The following is a 17,706-nucleotide window of genomic DNA, read 5'->3' as shown; positions in this document are numbered from 1 at the left end:
TTTTCATTTCCTTTTATATAGCTTCAAAATTTTGGTTGTTCCAGACGCCCTTCGTGCTTGTGAAGATCGCAACCTCCTTCGACTGCGTAAGCCTAAGTGCAACATTGTTGATGTGTTTGTTCGTGGTGGGAGGCACTTCGGCCACTGCAAGCTAGAGACTATGGTGTTGCTCCGATGGGGGAAGCGCTTCAAGCACAGTCATCACAAGGTTTGTTCCAACACGAATAAGGCTCTCGACTCGTTTATGAAAGTCATCGAGAGTGGCTTTGCCCTAAACATGGTAGACGCTGGCCTCATTTACTGGAAAATGGAAAGAAGGTGGAAAATGATGATAAAATTTTATAAAATCCTAAAACCAAGAAATAAGATAAAAAATGATATTTTTATAGTTATTAATAACAATGTAGTAAAAAAAATAACAATATATAAGTTTAAACCGAAAATATAAAATAAATCAAACAACATAAAATTTGCTTTTAAAAAGAACCGAAGAAAGGAGGGAGTAGTAATGGTTATTTTCAATAAATTAATATTTATGGGATCACCAAAAAATATAGATAAGGTCACCAAATAAAAACCCACGTTGTTTATTCATTGCCAAAAGAGAAGCTGCCACATGTAGCCTCTCCTTGGCTGCACACTTTAAGTAACCTACTTACACAATACATTTAAATAGTTGCTGATTCTTACTATAGTTCAAACGAATTTTAACAATTTAATCAATCGTAAGTAGTTGATGTTTGATGTTTAAAGCGAAGAAATTCATTAACCCAACTCATTAGACAGCAACGTTCAAAGCATGGGTATTCGTAGTGTTGTTTCAAGTGTTTTCCTTACTGAATTTGAAATAATGTAAATAGGATTAATCTTGAACGAGGAGCCCATGCTGCATATTTGTAGATAATTCCACCAATTTCGACTTAAAATTCCTACATTAATTCTGCACGAGTTGTAATATCGGGGTTTGTTTCCACCGGACATCAGATTAGTAAAAGAACATCTACAATTATTTTATTTTTTTTAAGAAAACGTTTGAGATACAGGCTTTGAGGTGTAACTGCTGCTGAATAACCATCCTCACTTGCTTTAGTTTAGCCCAAGATATTCAAATATTTATTTACATGGCACATAGGCTTCCTTACAGCCATATTTGCCCTCGAATGATCTTTAAACTTAAAAACAGACCAATCGTTTACAAATACATGAAAATCATCTCCTAAGTTGATCTCTAGTAAAGAAGGAATGCCTCAAAGCATCCCTAGCTGTAAGTCTTTCAAAGGGGTCATATCTAAGTAGCCCCTGCAAAAGATGTATAAGATCTCCAGCTGAATGATCAACATGCTGCATTATAATGTTCTGCAATTATTAAAGAAAAATTACGTTAAGTGAAGTCAACATTGCTTCATTTAGTAAAATCAGAAAGCATTCAAAATCATAATAAATATTTTCCATGACAGATTTGAGAACAAACCTGTAGTCGGGGAAGCTTCATTACAGCTTTAATACTCTCTCGTGAGGCTGCACCCTCTGGCCAGTCCAATCTACCCCTTCGGACATACTTCTCTGCATGTCGGCTACATGAGCAGGGTAAAAGATACACTCGGTTATGTTCAAGTTCAATCAATTGATAATATGATAATGGTAGAAAGTTAAAACAAGGTAAATCACTTACTCAACTCTCTTTAACATCTGCTGTGGTATAGGACCAAGCACCCTCTCCATCATGGCCAGATGCTCTAAATTTTCATGAGTCTGAAACAAAGCTTCACCCTGCAATAGAAACTCATAAGCTGATTTAAACAACAAAAACTGGATAATATTAACCTCAAAAGTATCCAGAGAGCCAAACTTACAGTGCATAATTCAACCAGTATACAACCCACACTCCATATATCACATGGATAGCTCCACCCAAGTCCTACAAAACCATTGCCAATATCAAGTATTCAGTTGGCATCATAAACACCATGTTTTGGAAGTATAACAGCATATGTACCCAATTAAAAACTCGTAGCATTTTTACTGAATATTTATGTACCGAGGATAACTTCAGGTGCCCTATAATGACGTGTTGACACAATGTATGTCTGATCTTCTCGTTCATATGTAGTGCTGCCAAAATCAATAACTTTTATAGCACTTGACTTGGGCACTCTCTTGAAAAAGGAACTTGGTGATCTGGTTGTACTCTGTTAAATATAAACAATCAGCAATGGATGTCAGTGATCTCATTTCTGTATCTGACCTAATAGCATAGCAATTTCAGCCACTTGGTGTTCTTACTTTCCTTAAAAGCCCATTTCTTTGTTTAAAATTCAGTCTAAACAAAAGCCAAAGTGATCAATTTAAAAGTAATCATTCCTCATATATTTACAAAGAAAAACTTCTGTATAAAATAATTTTTTTCTCTTCCACACCAGCATTTTTTTCTCTTCCACACCAGCATTGCAGATGCCTCATATAGTGCGATCAACTCTGAAGTAGCTAAGGCAGTATCATAAAAAATATAGTCACATAAACAACAAGAGTACCTTGTAATCTGGAATTTTAAGATACTCTGGTGAAACTAGAAGTATGTTTTCCGGCTTCAGGTCAGTATGGATCATGTGTAAGTCATGCATAACTGCAATTTTATAACACACAAAAAAACATTAGAAAGCCAACCTCAATGACAAAAAAAAGTAGAATGATAATGACAATATTTTACATGTACAACTATACAAATAATATGAATTTCTACAATGATCTGTTAAAAACAGTATTGTACATAATGATATGCACAAAATAGGAATGGAAATAGATGAAATAAATCAAAAAGAAACTTGTTCAAGTAAATACTACACACATGCTACACATTCCAATAGTTGCCAGCCAATCTCACGGACAAGATCAATGGGAAATGAACGATAACTGTTTTTCCGAAGAAAATCGTATAAGCTTGGTCCAAGTTTCTCAAACACCTGTTGCAACCATTTGAATTCACCCTTAACCCCCATTATGTATATTGGGGAAATCAATCCATCACAAATCAATCAAATACTTACAATACAGATATGATTACGATAGTCAAACCAGTTCCGTATTTGCACACAACTGCAAGGAATAAACCCATTTAACCAATGCACTGGAATCAAAGATGGTATGTCGTACTGGCATGTATAACAAGAAAAGTTTCAGGTAAAAATACTTACCGATTGCTACCTTTATCGTGTTTCCCAAGCTGTTGCAGTACCTCAATTTCTACCATGGCTGCCTCTCGATATTTCTTTATCCCACGAACAATTTTTATGGCGACCATTTCCTTCCTTTCTCTGTCCCAGCACTCCAAGACCTGCCCAAAAGTTCCTTCGCCCATTTTGCCATGAATCTTATCTGTAATCACATCAACGGAGTGTAAATAATGCAAGCCTAGCCAATGAAACCAACCACAAGATCCATTTTAGAGCATCCAATCCCCAAAATGATTCTACATCAAATAACATGTACAACATCATTACTAAATTGCTTGCTGAAGCTGAAACAGTATTATTTAAGGTGTTTGCAAATGGACAATACTTAAAATTAAGTCCTTGTTTGAAAGTAAAGGTTGAGGTAATGCATATTGTGTAGGAATTCAAATGGTGAAATTTTCAAATAAATCACAATTTCAACTAAAAGAAAAATTAAACTACAACTTGGCCATGACATATGAATGTAAACTTCTTAATGATGGTAAAGTGTATTTACAGCGAGAAGTTAAATTATCTCCAAGCTCAAACATGTAATGGCCATCTTTGTCATCGTCTCGCCATGGGGGAGAACCATTTCGAGCAACTCCCTTAAACAGAGAACTAGGGGGATGTTCTGAAGGAGCAAAGCTTGAAATATTCTCAACCTCTTGTCCACAAAACAATCCTACCTGAGCCTACACACAGTCACCCATACATGCACCACTTAAAGTTAAAAGGAAAATAACCTATGCACTTGCCCCAATCATAAATCATCACAGAAAAATAACAAGGGCTAAGATAAGAAGAATTCTAGTACACTAAACCAAACATCAAATCATCACACCAGGCATAAAATATAAAATATAACCATAATATAACAGCAAAATCTTTATCGGGATAAACAGGTATTATTAATTATTAATTATAAAAAAATCTGCACCAGGAACAAAAATTACAGAAAAATCGTTAGAAAAAAAACGGATAAAAAATTAACAAAAAAAAAAATCAATAACCTAACAGATCAATTAATTAAACAAAAATTGATTAGAAAAAACCTGAAACCTGTATCTGCATAAGAGACAAAAAAGAAGCAAGGTTACCTGAACCAAACAAACCTAAAATACACAAAATCCACCAGATCTACAACAAGAGACATAAAACAACCTCAAAAAAACACGAGATCTGACATTTTAGGATGGAGATTGTTTACCTTGGGGACCTCAGCGATGTCCCAGCCCAAACGCGCTCTCTTTCTCGGGGGTCGATCCATGTATGTGTGAGGGAATTCAACGATGCGCTCCATCTCCATGATTTTGCAGAATCAGAACGAAAACCGAAAGCAATTTGAGAAAATTGGGAACAAAAGCAAGTTTCAGGTGAAAAGATAAGGTTTGCTTTGCAGATAGAGAACCCTAATTCTAACCACCCTTCAATCTGATGAGAGGAAATATGGCCGTACACGTGTCCTCTTAGCGTCGCTCCTTGTTTGATATGATTGTTGTGTTAACCGTGGGATATGGTTAGGGATGGTCCAACCTCTAACCATGGTTTGAATATGATAGGTTGAGGAATTGGTGGGATAGACTTAAAATAATTCGAATATTCCATATGCTGTTGTTTATAAAGCCATTGCTTCCTGCAGCTCATGCATTTATAGCTGCACCTCCCTACTTTTAATTTTTAATATCTCCAAATTACCCTTTCTCACTTACCTTTCTTCTTTCTCTACGGAGGAAGCACTATAGTTGCCTCCTATGTGTTCATCATTTTAGCTCCTATGTGTTCATCACTTTAATTTTTAACTTCATAAAAACCTCATTTTAGTACTTGATACTTTCGCCTTGCTTAATTGTATTGGAAATTGAGATTTTTCTGGTTGTCATATTAAATGTTTTCTCCATTTGCTTGTAAGCTTGGTTGTGTGATGCTTATATTTAGAAAAAGCTAGTTGTATGTGATGCTTATTTTTGTAGCTCAGTGATGATTATCTTTTGCTTTATCGAATGAGAAACTTTCAAAGCTTGTGTATTTAAACGCTTGTTGTAACACTTAAAAGTTGTTAGTAAATATTTGTTTTATAATTAAAAATTTATAAATATATATTATTTATATTAATTCTATTTTATGAAATAAAATATTTATTTTAGAATCTGTTACGTAAAATTAAATTTTTTATTTTTTCTTAGATTTTGTTTTAATGGGTCAATGTAATTTGGTATATTCGTTTTGATACCTGTAACTTAGTTTTCAACTGTCATATTTGGTTTCCAATAGTTATATTTTTGTTGTTGCATAAGAGGATCTATGCTTATATCTCTCTTCTCCTCTCTAGCAAATACAAGCAGAACAACAATCTGGTTCCTTTCTTCCTAACATTTTCTCTTCCTTCTCTTATAAAAATTTATTTTTGAAAGCAAAAGCATTGGTGTTCTCAAGGTTCAGGGATCCTTTCACCGCATATGATCGAAACCAACAGGTTGTCGTATCTTGGGAGCGCAATCAAATTTTTCGATCGGAACCAACAAGTTGTCGTATCTTGAGAGAGGAGCGCAATCAAATTTTCCTACCAGTGCAATGAGGGTTTTTCTTTCTAAGGATAGCGTTTGTGCGCTTCAACTCAGACTAACAAAATTTCTCCCTTGAATTATTTTCTTTGTGTTTATTGTATGATATAGTGCATTGTTGATTCATGTTCTGTCAATTAAAGTTATTTTGCTACTGTTATTTTGATATTTAATTCAAGGCTTTGCATTTTCTTCTCATTTATTTCTTTTATTTTATTTTAATTCTCTAACCGTCTTAGAGAGAAAAATCACTTTCTTCTTGCATAGTCTTTTCTATAGTACCATTCTATTTTATAAAAAAAATGTGTGTCATGAATATGATTGAGTTCCTTTCTAGTAAGCATGAAAAATTAATGGATGAAAACACAATGTATTATGCTCTATTAAAAATATTTTTATTATATTATTTTATTTCTTTAAATTTTAAATTAGTGGGTGATTGTTGAAAAATATTTTTTTATAATTTAAAATTAAAGTATATTTTCTTTATCAATTATGTTTTGTAAAGATAAAATATTTTTAGAATTAGTCTATGTGAAAAACTGAAAGCATCCCGCTACTTCCATTCTTATCTTAGGAAGTTATCTTTTACCTGGTCAAATTCTATTGTGAACGTTACAAGTATTTAAAATTAGGAAATTTGTTGTTTGGTTTTTATTTTATGTTGTTTAACATTATTGCTGCAAGTATTTTGTTGCTACACGTTGGTGACTGGTTGTCTCTATATATGTAGCCTCTTGCTAAAAAAAATAAAAATAAACATGTGAAAATACAACACACAAAGTAATAAAATGAACATTTGGATGAAGCTTTATATTCTGCATGTCGTATTTTTAATATGATACCTTATAGAAATTTTGAAAAAATCCCTTAAGAGCTATGGAGAAAAATAGAACCAAATCTAAAATATTTTAAAGTGTGGGGGTGTCTAGCAAAGGTTAACATCCCTATTAATAAGAAAAGGAAAATTGGACCAAAAACTGTTAATTATGTTTTTGTTGGATATTCTTTGCATAGTACTACTTATAGATTATTGGTTGTTAAATCTTGATATGGTTTGAAACAAGCTCTAAAGCAATGGTACAAAAAGTTTGATCAAGTTGTTCTTTCGTATGATTTTCAAATCAATAATAGTGATAAATGTGTGTATGTGAAACAATTTGATGATAGTGGGTGTGTCATTTTATGTTTGTATGTGGATAACATATTGATATTTGGTAGTAATATGCATTTCATAAATGATGTGAAGTCTTTCTTGTCTAATAATTTTGATATGAAGGACTTTGGTCTTATAGATGTGATTTTGGATATTAAGCTTATAAAGAAAAATGATAGCATTCATTATACATGTTTTCCTACAGTAATTGAGGGGTTTAGTGATGCAAATTGAATTTCTGATTCTGATGAAACAAAATCGACAAGTGTTTATATCTTTACTTTAGCTAGTGGTGCAGTATCATAAAAATCTGCTAAACAAACTATTATTTCACATTTTACCATGAAAACAGAAATTATTGATTTAGATACTACTTCTAAGTTTCTTAAAAATTTGTTATGTGATTTGCCATTGTTGAATAAGCATATACTTCGAATCCCAATTCATTGTGATAGTCAAGTTGTTATATCTAAAGTTACTAGCAAAAATTTTAATGAAAAAAGAAGACACTTAAGAGTGAGACATGAGTCTATTAGAAATTTGATTTCTCATGGTGTCGTTTCTCTTGACTTTGTCAGGTCAAAAAATAATATTATGGGTCTGCTTACTTGACGCGTCAACAAGTACTTGAGTCGTCGAGGGGAATAGGACTAGAGCCCATTATTTAATTACAACAATGGACACATATCTTTGTGTGATTGGTGATTCCATTAATGGAGTTCAACGGGTAACAACGAAATTGCTTGTTGACCAAAGTATCCCAAAAAAATATTTTGCGGAGTTGTTTCGTTTCTCATTCCTATGACGAGGTGTATTATAAATTGTGACTATATTAAGGTTGAGGTATTTATATATGTGTATTTTTTGGTTAAAAAAATACCTCTTAATGAATCCGATGACAATTATTATAGGGGTGGGGTCACAAATCACTTTTTGAGGATTCACCTAGTAAGTGTGGTGGTGGGGGCGCCACTGTGAGATATGGGCTAATCTCTAAGTAATATTCACGAAACAAGATACATGCACAAGGTCATGTAACGCGCTACCACTGATTAGAACCTAATTGAATGCCAATATTGTAGGGGTTGTGTACTAAAGTCCGATTAAAGGATGTGTAGTTCAAGACAATTAAGTTGCTACATTTTTCTTGAGTGAAAGTTCATATCAAACCCGGAAGATTCCTTATATCGAAATACAATATCACATGCTCTTTCTCTTACGTTTCTATGCAAATTATTTTAAAAAAATAGTTTAAAATTTTAAATTACTTGGGGGAATGTTAGTAAATATTTGTTTTATAATTTAAAAATTATAAATATATATTACTTATATTAATTCTATTTTATAAAATAAAATATCTATTTTAGAATCTGTTAAGTAAAATTAGATTTTCTATCTTTTTAAGATTTTGTTTTAATGTGTCAATGCAATTTTTTACGTTTGTTTTGATACATTGATTTCCAACCGTCATATTTTTTTGTTGTTGTATAAGGGAATCTAGGCCTATATATATATATATCTTTCCTCCTCTCTAGCAAATACAAGAACAACAATTTGATTTCTTTCTCCCTAAAATTTTTTTTTCCTTCTCTTATAAAAAAAAAACTTATTTTTGAGAGTAAGAGCATTGGTGTTTAGAAGGTTCAGGGATCATTTCGTTGTACACGATCAGAACCAACGGATTGTCGTATCTTGGGAGAGGAGCGTAATTAAATTTTCCTACCAGTGCAGTGGGAGCGTTTTCTCTCTAAGGATAGCGTTTGCGCGCTTCAGCCCAAACTAACAAAACTTCTCCCTTAGATTATTTTTTTATGTTTATTGTATGATATAGTGCATTGTTGATTCATGTTATGTCAATTAAAATTATTTTGCTATTGTTATTTTATTATTTAATTCAAGGCTTTGTATTTTCTTCTCATTTATTTTATTTTATTTTTCTAATAAAAATGTGTATGGAAACACTGAAATAAAACATATCATTTTTTTCTCCTCCCCTTCCGATTGTGCTTGCTCGGTTTAGTAATACGATTTTTTTGTTCTGTTTTCTAACAAATTGACTAATGACAACCCTTTTGTGTTAGTGCAGGACACTGCAGGAACTGATACAACCTTCATAACTCTAGACTGGACAATGACAGAGCTACTAATGAATCCACAGGTTATGGAAAAAGCACAAAAGGAAGTACGAAGCATCTTGGGAGAAAGAAGAATTGTCACAGAGAGTGATCTACATCAATTGGAGTACATGAGAGCTGTTATCAAAGAGATATTTTGGTTGCATCCTCCTGTTCCAGTATTAGTCCCAAGAGAATCCATGGAAGATGTTGTGATAGAGGGGTATAGAGCTCCAGCTAAAACAAGAGTTTTTGTCAATGCTTGGGCAATAGGTAGGGACCCAGAAAGTTGGGAAGATCCGAATGCATTTAACCCAGAAAGTTGGGAAGATCCAAAATTTATAATTGATTTTTTTTTTTTATAATTGATCATATCAATTTTTTCAATGGTTTATACGATACATTCTCACTAAACTGAAAAGCAAGAATACATCCTGTAGTGCTTAGAGAATCTTACTTCACTACTACTTAAGCTTTAACGTTTATCTCTTGTTGCAAATATCTTCTTTTCAGAATTGATCATCTAACTTTAAAGACAACATAAATTTCAAAAGAATGAATGAAGAAATGCTAAATGGATACAAACGTACACAAACACACAGTACATTAATAAACAGTCACTGTGGCCAGAAGGCTTCTGCAGCAATGTAACCAGGATTCAGAATTAATCTAGTTAGTATATCATACAATGCATGGCCAGTTACAATACATACACATAACCATAACAGTAACATTAATGGAGCAGTAATATGACACTATTGAATTTTTTGTTATGGAAACTTCAAAGAAAAAACACAAGCATTTTGGCCAAACAAGGTATTAGTACATAGCTACATGGAAGAAACCTACATTAAAATGGCTGCCTAACTATTTGCAATTATAATCCAGTAGTGAAATAAGATGGGGCAATTATGACAATCTCGGAAAGCCTCTGCCAAGGGTCAGCTTCCAAAATTGAGTTCCTTAGCCTGCTGTCTGTATATGCTTATCCGCAAGGAATATTGTCTCCATGAGGATTAACCGAAAACTTACCTCAATGGGTCCTGATATCCTGAAGATAGCGCCCAATTTGCTGAGCACCAATATATAGTGCATCAACAACGAGAATGAGTCCAATCTACGCCACAAATGTCAAACTTGTGAATGTCAAGGTTAAGAAATAAGGTTTACAATTGAAGGGCTACAGCAGATAGATTACCAGGCGTGCAGAAAACACTAATCTATATCCCCAACCTTCCTTGGCTGCAGCTGCTCTTTGTTGATCAGTCCAACTGGAAATAATTATGAAGTCAGAAATTTGCAACCATGTCCTAAATTTTTAGAATTTATAAAATCGCATTTGAAGGCTGCAAATTGTTGTCAATATGATATAAAATTATCAAGCAATTATGCCCATGTAATTGATTATGTACAACAGACAACGAACATTCTGCTACATATAAGTTGTCATCAACTAGAGAATACATCATAATCAAATCTGTATATACTCTTGATGTTAAAATATTTATTTTGTGATGAAACCAGGAAATTAGGTTATCCAAATTTGTTTTACCATTGCCAGCAAACATAGACAGAATCGTTTATCATGAATTCTTGGCAATCTGGAAATACAAAACACATTTCCCCTTATCTCTTTAGTTTTCTGCACCAACGATGAAGGGAAGTTATTAAACTTGTGAGAAAATGTTTTCAATTTTAGCTTAAAGTTTTTTTTTTATATTAAAAATGATTATCATCAGAGAGAATTTGTTAGTTTCATCTTACAGTGTTGCTCAGTTTTTGCAAAGATTATACATTATCTGTTTTTCATTGTGTTTGAAAAAGATTTTGAAAACGCAATTCAACCCCCTTCTTGTGCTTTCTCTGTCTTTACACATATATTGACACCCAATTTGCAAACTGATAGGGTGATTTTGAACAAAGATTTTGTGCTATTATTTCCAACCAATCATAAATGTGTAAGAAGTATAACATTTTAATGTGGCATGAATTCATTGTAAAAACATGGCAAAAGTATAGATTATAAAATAACTTATCTTATCCAATAGAGATAACTTCAAATTGACAAGACCAAATAGATTTCATCAACGATATTATATAGAATGCATTAGAAGGACAGAAAAAGGTGAGGTTAAATAGTCACCCAAGGAATTCTGAAACGCCACCAATTCCAGCAAACTTGAGAGGCATTGGGCCCTCTACAATGAGATCCTGAAAAAGGAATGAGCTCACCAGATAAGCCAATTTTCTTTTCCCACATTTGATCAAAGTAATTCAGAATAGAAATTCCTGAAAATTTAATTTGGAAAACACGCCTCTTCTTCAGCAGCTTCATATCCTCCTTGAACCCAAAACAGATTTTTATAGCCAGCATTATACAGCAGTTCACAGGCAGCAAGTGATCTAGCCAGAAAATGAGGTTAAAAAAATTACACAAGAACTACATTGTTTATTTGACACTAGTGAAATGATCAGATGATTTCTTTCCTCCACCAGAATTTGATGAATCAATGATTGAAAAACTGAAATATTGTTTAAAAAGGCAGAGGAAGTATCAAATGCATTTTAAGTTACAGAAAATTAGAATCAGAAACAACTCCATTGAGTGTGCAATCAACCAACTGAATGCATAAATCTCACCTCAGTCCCTTCTGGCATACAACAATTAATTCAGCATCTTTGGGGAACTTCTCCTCAACTTTGGCTAAGAACTGACTGTTGAAGAAAGGAAAGAAAGGAATAATAAAATTCATGCACACAGAGAACAAATCAAAAGAGCAAATGATAGTTTGTGATACCTGTCATAAGACAGTGTAGGCATGCCACTCCACCAACCTCCTGTTCAACACAACATCAAGTCATACGTTGTAGATTTCTAATGAAATGTATCAGTTTATTTTATAAATTTAGAAAGACTATCATGAGAATTAATGATGAAAGAGTCAGCAAGAATATTTTTAATACCCATAACAAAGCTTGTGACTTTTCTGGGAATGGTTCCAAAATCTAGCTTATTATCAACATCAAATATTGGAATCCAGGTTGAAGCTCTCACCCATGCCTTCAAAACACATAAAAAGAGCGAGCAAAGATCACAACAATGAAGCGAAAGTAAAGGCAAAAGAGTCAGATTACTTATTGGCAATAAGAAATGGAATAGTATTCCAAAAGTTGGATAAAATAAAATTCACAGGAAAATGCATCTGATGCTTTCTTTACAGCTACCAAGATCAATTAGCATCATGATAACTAACTGCATTAATGTCTGACCACAACAATAGCATGTTTATATTGTCAAATTGCTTTACTCAAATCCTCCAACTACATGGTAAGAAACTAAATTATGTGCACAATGTAGGTAAAGTGGTAAACAAAAGCGACAGCTCCATCGAAGAGAAACCTTTTTGTGTTCATTTGAGGGACGGACATCAAGAAGGGGCTTGTTTGAAAGCTGAACTGCATACCCAGCTTCCCTAGGAGTAAGAACTTTAATTTTTCCATCTCTTATCTACAAAATAAGCAAGCACAGCAGCATGAAAAATCCTTATGTCCACTGTCCGCATGTGAATCAACATCATGGTCTAAAAGGGGGTTAATCATACAAGAAGAGGATATCTTATCATACTGTTACCTATTGAGAAATCCCAAACAATGTATACCACTAATAAATACCTCAATTCATTAGAAGAAGGAAAGAAAATTATGAAAATTCAATTCAACTGTAAACTCCTCATTGGTCACTAGGCATTTTGCTTATAAGGCCTTAAATACTGCTGCTACTATTGAAAAATACTGCTACTAAAGGAGTAAATTGATGGAAATTCAATACTTATAGGAACTATTTATATAATTTCATTACTTCAAGGGCTATTATTTTTAAGAGAGATAGTAATGCTTGAGGGTCCAAAATGATGGTTCACTTTGCAGCTGCAATTGCAGAGAACCAAAAATCTTGACTTCAGCCACAATTGAGGTGTCAAGAATGTTACTTTATAAAAAAAAATGAAATGAAATTGAAAATATACCAGAGCTTCCCATCTCTTTCTGGCAGCAGCCATGTCCCTCATTTGCTTCAATTCAAAATCCTCATTCTCGGCTTGGACTCGAACCGCGCTTTTCCTCTGCAAAAAAAAAAAAAAAAAAGCTATCATCTTTCCTTTTGCTCAAACGCAAGACCCAGATAAGAAAGAAGGCAGAAAACAAAACCCATTAATAATAAGGGGAAGAAAGATTGAATACCAGAGTGAGGGGTCTGGTTGGGAGAGAAGGATTGAGTTGTAAGGAAGAAGAGAGTGAGGCATAATTGGAAGAAGCACTCAGATAAATGTGTTGTTTGGCAGAGGAATTGGTGAGAGTGTTTATGGGAAGGGATAGTGCTTCCATTAGAGCTCAGAACAGAACGAGGAAACAAGCAAGCTCGGATTGTTGTTCAAATTCAAAATTCCCAATCCTCTGCAATCTGCACCCTACCCTACCTTCTCGTTACACACTCACCTCATCATCATCCAAAGTACAAGCGGTGAACGAGATGTTAGTTCTTACTTTCGTTTAACGGTAATTTCTTTCTTTAGTTTGCAGGTCTCTGATTTTAACACTTTCATAAAGTTTTCTTCTAAGACTTTTCTTAAAAATCAAAGTCTTTTTTAATTATTACTTGGAGCTTGATAGTGATTTGGGTGTTGTTTGAAATTGAAATAATCATATTTATACCACCTCTCATAGGGACGGATGGGTATAAAAATAGCTAATTAGTTTTAATCTCCTCCATTTAAACGTGGATCAACAAGTCAACAAACTAAATAAACATATATTCTCACTTATTTATATAGTCATTAAGTGTACTAAGTCACTTAATATCATACATATTCACCTCACTTTTGTTATCATTAGGGGATGAGAAGAGGTTGGACTACCATAAAGACCTATGGCTCGGTCTGTTTAAAGTATGATCTTTTTAATAAAAAGATTATATTTTGACTTTTTAAAAATAGACTATGCTTGAACTTATAAAAAAACTTATTAAGCTTGATAATTAGATTTGTTTATTCATTTAAATATTATATTTTTTTGTGAATGATTATACTTTTATATTTAATATCCTAATAAATTAATGATTTTACATCATAAATAAAATAAATATTTGAGATAAAAAAGACTTTTAAATAAGTTAATAAATCAAGCCAGACTTTGAAAAAAGTCAAGTCAAGCCTAAAAAGAATACCTCTATAGGCTAAAAGGTCAAGTTAGACTTTAATTTTTTTCTTTTTTATAACAAATCAGATCTATTTAAGCAAAATTGACTTGACTTATTTCCATCCATGACTATCATTTTCTACCTACAATCCAACAAAATCACCTCTCTTTTTCACCATCTTCTTCAGTGGCTATTGCAAAGCCAATGAAGTCTTAGATGTGGTGTTGTGGGAGCTAAAGCATCATGGTTCAAAATAAAACCACACAAACATTACACATTACACAATTTCACTTATGAAATAGGAGAATAAGTTAAACTCACCTCAATCCACTCGACACACTTGTCACTTGTCAAACCCCAAAAATTGCCAATAGGATTGTTCTATGGCCAAGAATATCCTATAAATAATCATGTTTGATTTTGGTCATGTTGGGTCATTTGTGCCTAGATTTGACTATTAATTGATGTCTTTTTTACTCCATTTTTAAAATTCAGTGACGAGTGCACAAAATGAAAATTAGTGTAGAATGATGTCTCTTAAGACTTTATTATTATTTTGCATAATTTCAAACTTCTCTTTATTCTCTTCCACCCCATTCAATTTAAGACTTTCCAGGGAATATTTGTTATACAAAATCTTTTCTCATCTCTAAAAAATGGAAACCATGTTTCCTAATAATGTCATAAATATGTTTGGTATGTCTAAGATATTTTCACAAATGAGAGATATAATTATAAGAAGTACATTTTCTCTTCATGGGAATCTTGAATTCTCACCCCTTCCATAGAAAAGTTTTAGTGAAAAACTTAATTAAAAAACTATGCCTATGAATGTTAGATTTCTGATAACAATTTTTAAAATATTCATATCAAGCACAAGAATTAAATATTCCCAACCTAAGATTTATTTTTCATTTGGAATTATTCACTACCTTTTTATTTTATTTTATTTTGAAAGTCATGTAGCATTTATTTTTATCATACATAAGAGCAATAAAGTATTTTGAATAAAACATGATTTAGTAGAGTAATCACTTGTTTATAGTGCCTAAGGAGAAAATTTACTATTGTTTAATGTTGTAGCTTGTGGATCATATACATATCTTGTAAGTCAAAGAGTTTTATTATATTATATATTAAATATTAAATATTATTTTGTTAATAAGTTGTTGGTCTGAGTGATATTAAATTTAGTCTTCTTAGACGAGGTCTTGGGTTGAAGTTTCATGAATTAAAAGAATATGATCGAGAGGGAAGAACCCCAAAGGTGATAAGCCAAGTTTCATGACGCAAATTAGTTATTGCCTTATTGCAAAGCTGATAAATATTTTGTACTAATAATATAATAACAAAAAATATTAAATATTATTTCAACATTGTTTCTTCATGAAAAGTTATTCCAATTCATTATTTCTTTTATTCTCTTATAAATTGACTTTTATAATAGACATTGTTTATTCCTTTGTTAAACATCATGATGAGTTACAAGTTAGATAAAATTGTACATTTGTTACATATTGATGAGCTTGGAATTTTTTTTTATCGGCAAATATTAATTTGTTAATTTTTGTTATAGATGCCAATGGTAGGATTTAAGTTTGTGATCTCTTATCCTTCATTTCTCTTTTCACTTTTAAGTCCTTTCTTTTCAATCACTAGGCCAATTTTATATCTTCTGATGAGCTTGAAATTATAAAAAGGACAAACCAAATTGATAATTTGCAACAAATTGGAGATACTCATTGAGGCTCACATTTCTTTTCTATTTATAGCTTAATAAATATAAATGGTGCAATTAGTTTTGATTTTAAAAAAAAATCATTTGTTGATGGATCAATTTATTCTTAATGTGGAGATTCTATAGTGCTTACACTAACTTGATCTTATTTGAGTTTAAATTGATCTTGCATTTGATGAAAAAGTCATGGTTGTTTTACATTCTTAAACCAAACTTCACTGTTACCTTTGATTTTATACATGACTTTGTATTTACATTCTAACTTAAATTTTAGATATGTTACCTCTGATTTTATATATAACTTTGTATTTACATTCTAACTTACATTTTAGATATACTATTGTAATATAATATTACATATTCAATTTATAAATTAAATCCTTAATTTCTTATTTTTGCGCGAAAATTTAAAGTTAATTGAAATATGTTTCATCTAATCTTGCTTTAACACAATCCCAAATGATGATGAAGCAATTTGTGCAAAAAAAAGGAGAATTTGGTTCTTGAGTATTATTAGTAAAGGTCGCTATAAATGATGGACGGTAAACAAAAGCAATAAATGTAAGGGGCCAGGTAAAGGAAATTTGTAAAGAAAAGTGATAAATTGAATGCTAGATGAAATATGTTTATGTTTTGGATTGATCAATTACCCTTTTCAAAATTAAGTTCAAGGCTCTTTATTGACTAAAAATTCAGATCCTCTAGTGAACTATGTTTTTTTTTTACTTGCTAACTGCATCGAACATAATATAAGAGTCATTAAGCTAATTTTACACTAATTGATCGAACTAACACTATAATTAACCAATTTTTATTTATTTATCTAACACTGAAAGTAGCCAAAGTGACTTTACTCACTTTCAACTAATCTTCATGTTTAACTAATACTAAAAAATAATTCGTTACACATTCGTGATTCAATCATATTATTTATTCTCATTTAGTTAACATTAAAATTAGTTATATTTTTGAATTCAACTAATAAAAGTAGCCAAATTAATTGTATCCACTTTGATGGAAGCTTGCTTGTGAAGCTTCTATGGAGGTTGGATCTTTGAGCTTCGATGAGGTCCTTCAATGGTGATTTTCCACCATGGAGATGCAACGAAAGATAAAGGAGAAGAGGTGAGAGGAGACGTCATTCACTAGGGAATAAGCCATGGAAGAAGGAGCTTCGCCACCAAGAATGTACCTAGGATAAGAAGCTTGAAGAGGATGCTTCTGTTAAACATGTGGCCTAAAAAATCTTAAGGGATGAATTAATTTCCTACTAACAAACTTTTAACCCTCTTCTAAAAGAAGAGATAGGCTCAGAATGCAAAAGAAGCAACAATCAATTTAATAATGTTCTTTAACACATGCAAGACAAAATTGATTGCAATAAAATGAATGAGATAAGGGAAGAGAGAATGCAAACACAGTTTTTATACTGGTTAGACAAAGTCTGTGCCTACGTTCAGTACTCAAGCAACCTACTTGAAATTTTTCACTCCCTTTGTAAAAATTTATTTACAAAGTATGAATCACACAAAGACAACTCATCCCTTGTGTTCAGGAATCCTTACAACTTAAGAGACTCTCAATCCCTTAATCAATCTCTTTGAATGAGAAGAAAGAAAGAAGAATTCTCTCTTGAAGATAAGAATATTACAATTGAAGTCTATGGAGAACCTCTTAATGGATTTGCAAGTGTTTGCCCAAGAGTTTCTTTTGAGAGAGCATTTGACAATG

General features: G+C 32.3%; 2 protein-coding genes across 4 annotated transcripts; both read right to left on the bottom strand.

The window, feature by feature from the left end:
- Positions 1-985: 985 nt before the first annotated feature.
- Positions 986-4,671, bottom strand: LOC114416380 (serine/threonine-protein kinase AFC2-like). Of its 3 annotated transcripts, XM_028381236.1 has the most exons (11): positions 4,420-4,671; positions 3,727-3,904; positions 3,192-3,372; positions 3,045-3,093; positions 2,846-2,960; positions 2,532-2,623; positions 2,039-2,189; positions 1,854-1,918; positions 1,673-1,770; positions 1,472-1,574; positions 986-1,356 (listed from the first exon to the last, which is right to left on the bottom strand). In XM_028381236.1, exons 1-11 carry the CDS (start codon positions 4,516-4,518, stop codon positions 1,210-1,212), a joined length of 1,278 nt encoding a protein of 425 aa, XP_028237037.1. In that variant the 5' UTR covers positions 4,519-4,671; the 3' UTR covers positions 986-1,209. The 3 variants fall into 3 exon arrangements, with proteins under 3 accessions (XP_028237037.1, XP_028237039.1, XP_028237040.1); XM_028381238.1 differs by lacking the exon at positions 3,727-3,904 and having other exon boundaries at positions 4,420-4,670; XM_028381239.1 differs by lacking the exons at positions 2,846-2,960; positions 3,045-3,093 and having other exon boundaries at positions 4,420-4,669.
- A 4,959-nt stretch (positions 4,672-9,630) lies between these two features.
- Positions 9,631-13,624, bottom strand: LOC114416369 (rhodanese-like domain-containing protein 11, chloroplastic). The gene is made up of 10 exons (XM_028381227.1): positions 13,283-13,624; positions 13,069-13,164; positions 12,444-12,551; positions 12,008-12,104; positions 11,842-11,881; positions 11,684-11,758; positions 11,359-11,446; positions 11,187-11,254; positions 10,242-10,314; positions 9,631-10,160 (listed from the first exon to the last, which is right to left on the bottom strand). The coding sequence occupies exons 1-10, from the start codon at positions 13,424-13,426 to the stop codon at positions 10,077-10,079; spliced, it is 873 nt and encodes a 290-aa protein (XP_028237028.1). The 5' UTR covers positions 13,427-13,624; the 3' UTR covers positions 9,631-10,076.
- Positions 13,625-17,706: the final 4,082 nt, after the last annotated feature.

The sequence above is a fragment of the Glycine soja genome, chromosome 6 (genome assembly GCF_004193775.1).
Source record: "Glycine soja cultivar W05 chromosome 6, ASM419377v2, whole genome shotgun sequence".
In the NCBI taxonomy this organism is placed as follows: domain Eukaryota; kingdom Viridiplantae; phylum Streptophyta; class Magnoliopsida; order Fabales; family Fabaceae; genus Glycine; species Glycine soja.
This window is presented reverse-complemented; position numbering and strand designations above follow the sequence as displayed.

What these genes read in the sequence shown, in the direction of transcription:
- LOC114416369 (XM_028381227.1), bottom strand. Translation starts at nt 13,426, where the DNA reads ATGGAAGCACTATCCCTTCCCATAAACACTCTCACCAATTCCTCTGCC. An exon ending in GAAAGAGATGGGAAGCTCTG is followed by an intron (nt 12,552 to 13,068) that starts GTATATTTTCAA and finishes CTTATTTTGTAG; the next exon opens with ATAAGAGATGGAAAAATTAA. An exon ending in TAGTGTTTTCTGCACGCCTG is followed by an intron (nt 10,161 to 10,241) that starts GTAATCTATCTG and finishes TTTGTGGCGTAG; the next exon opens with ATTGGACTCATTCTCGTTGT.
- LOC114416380 (XM_028381236.1), bottom strand. Translation starts at nt 4,518, where the DNA reads ATGGAGATGGAGCGCATCGTTGAATTCCCTCACACATACATGGATCGA. An exon ending in GGCACCTGAAGTTATCCTCG is followed by an intron (nt 1,919 to 2,038) that starts GTACATAAATAT and finishes ATGGTTTTGTAG; the next exon opens with GACTTGGGTGGAGCTATCCA. An exon ending in CAGATGTTAAAGAGAGTTGA is followed by an intron (nt 1,575 to 1,672) that starts GTAAGTGATTTA and finishes CTGCTCATGTAG; the next exon opens with CCGACATGCAGAGAAGTATG.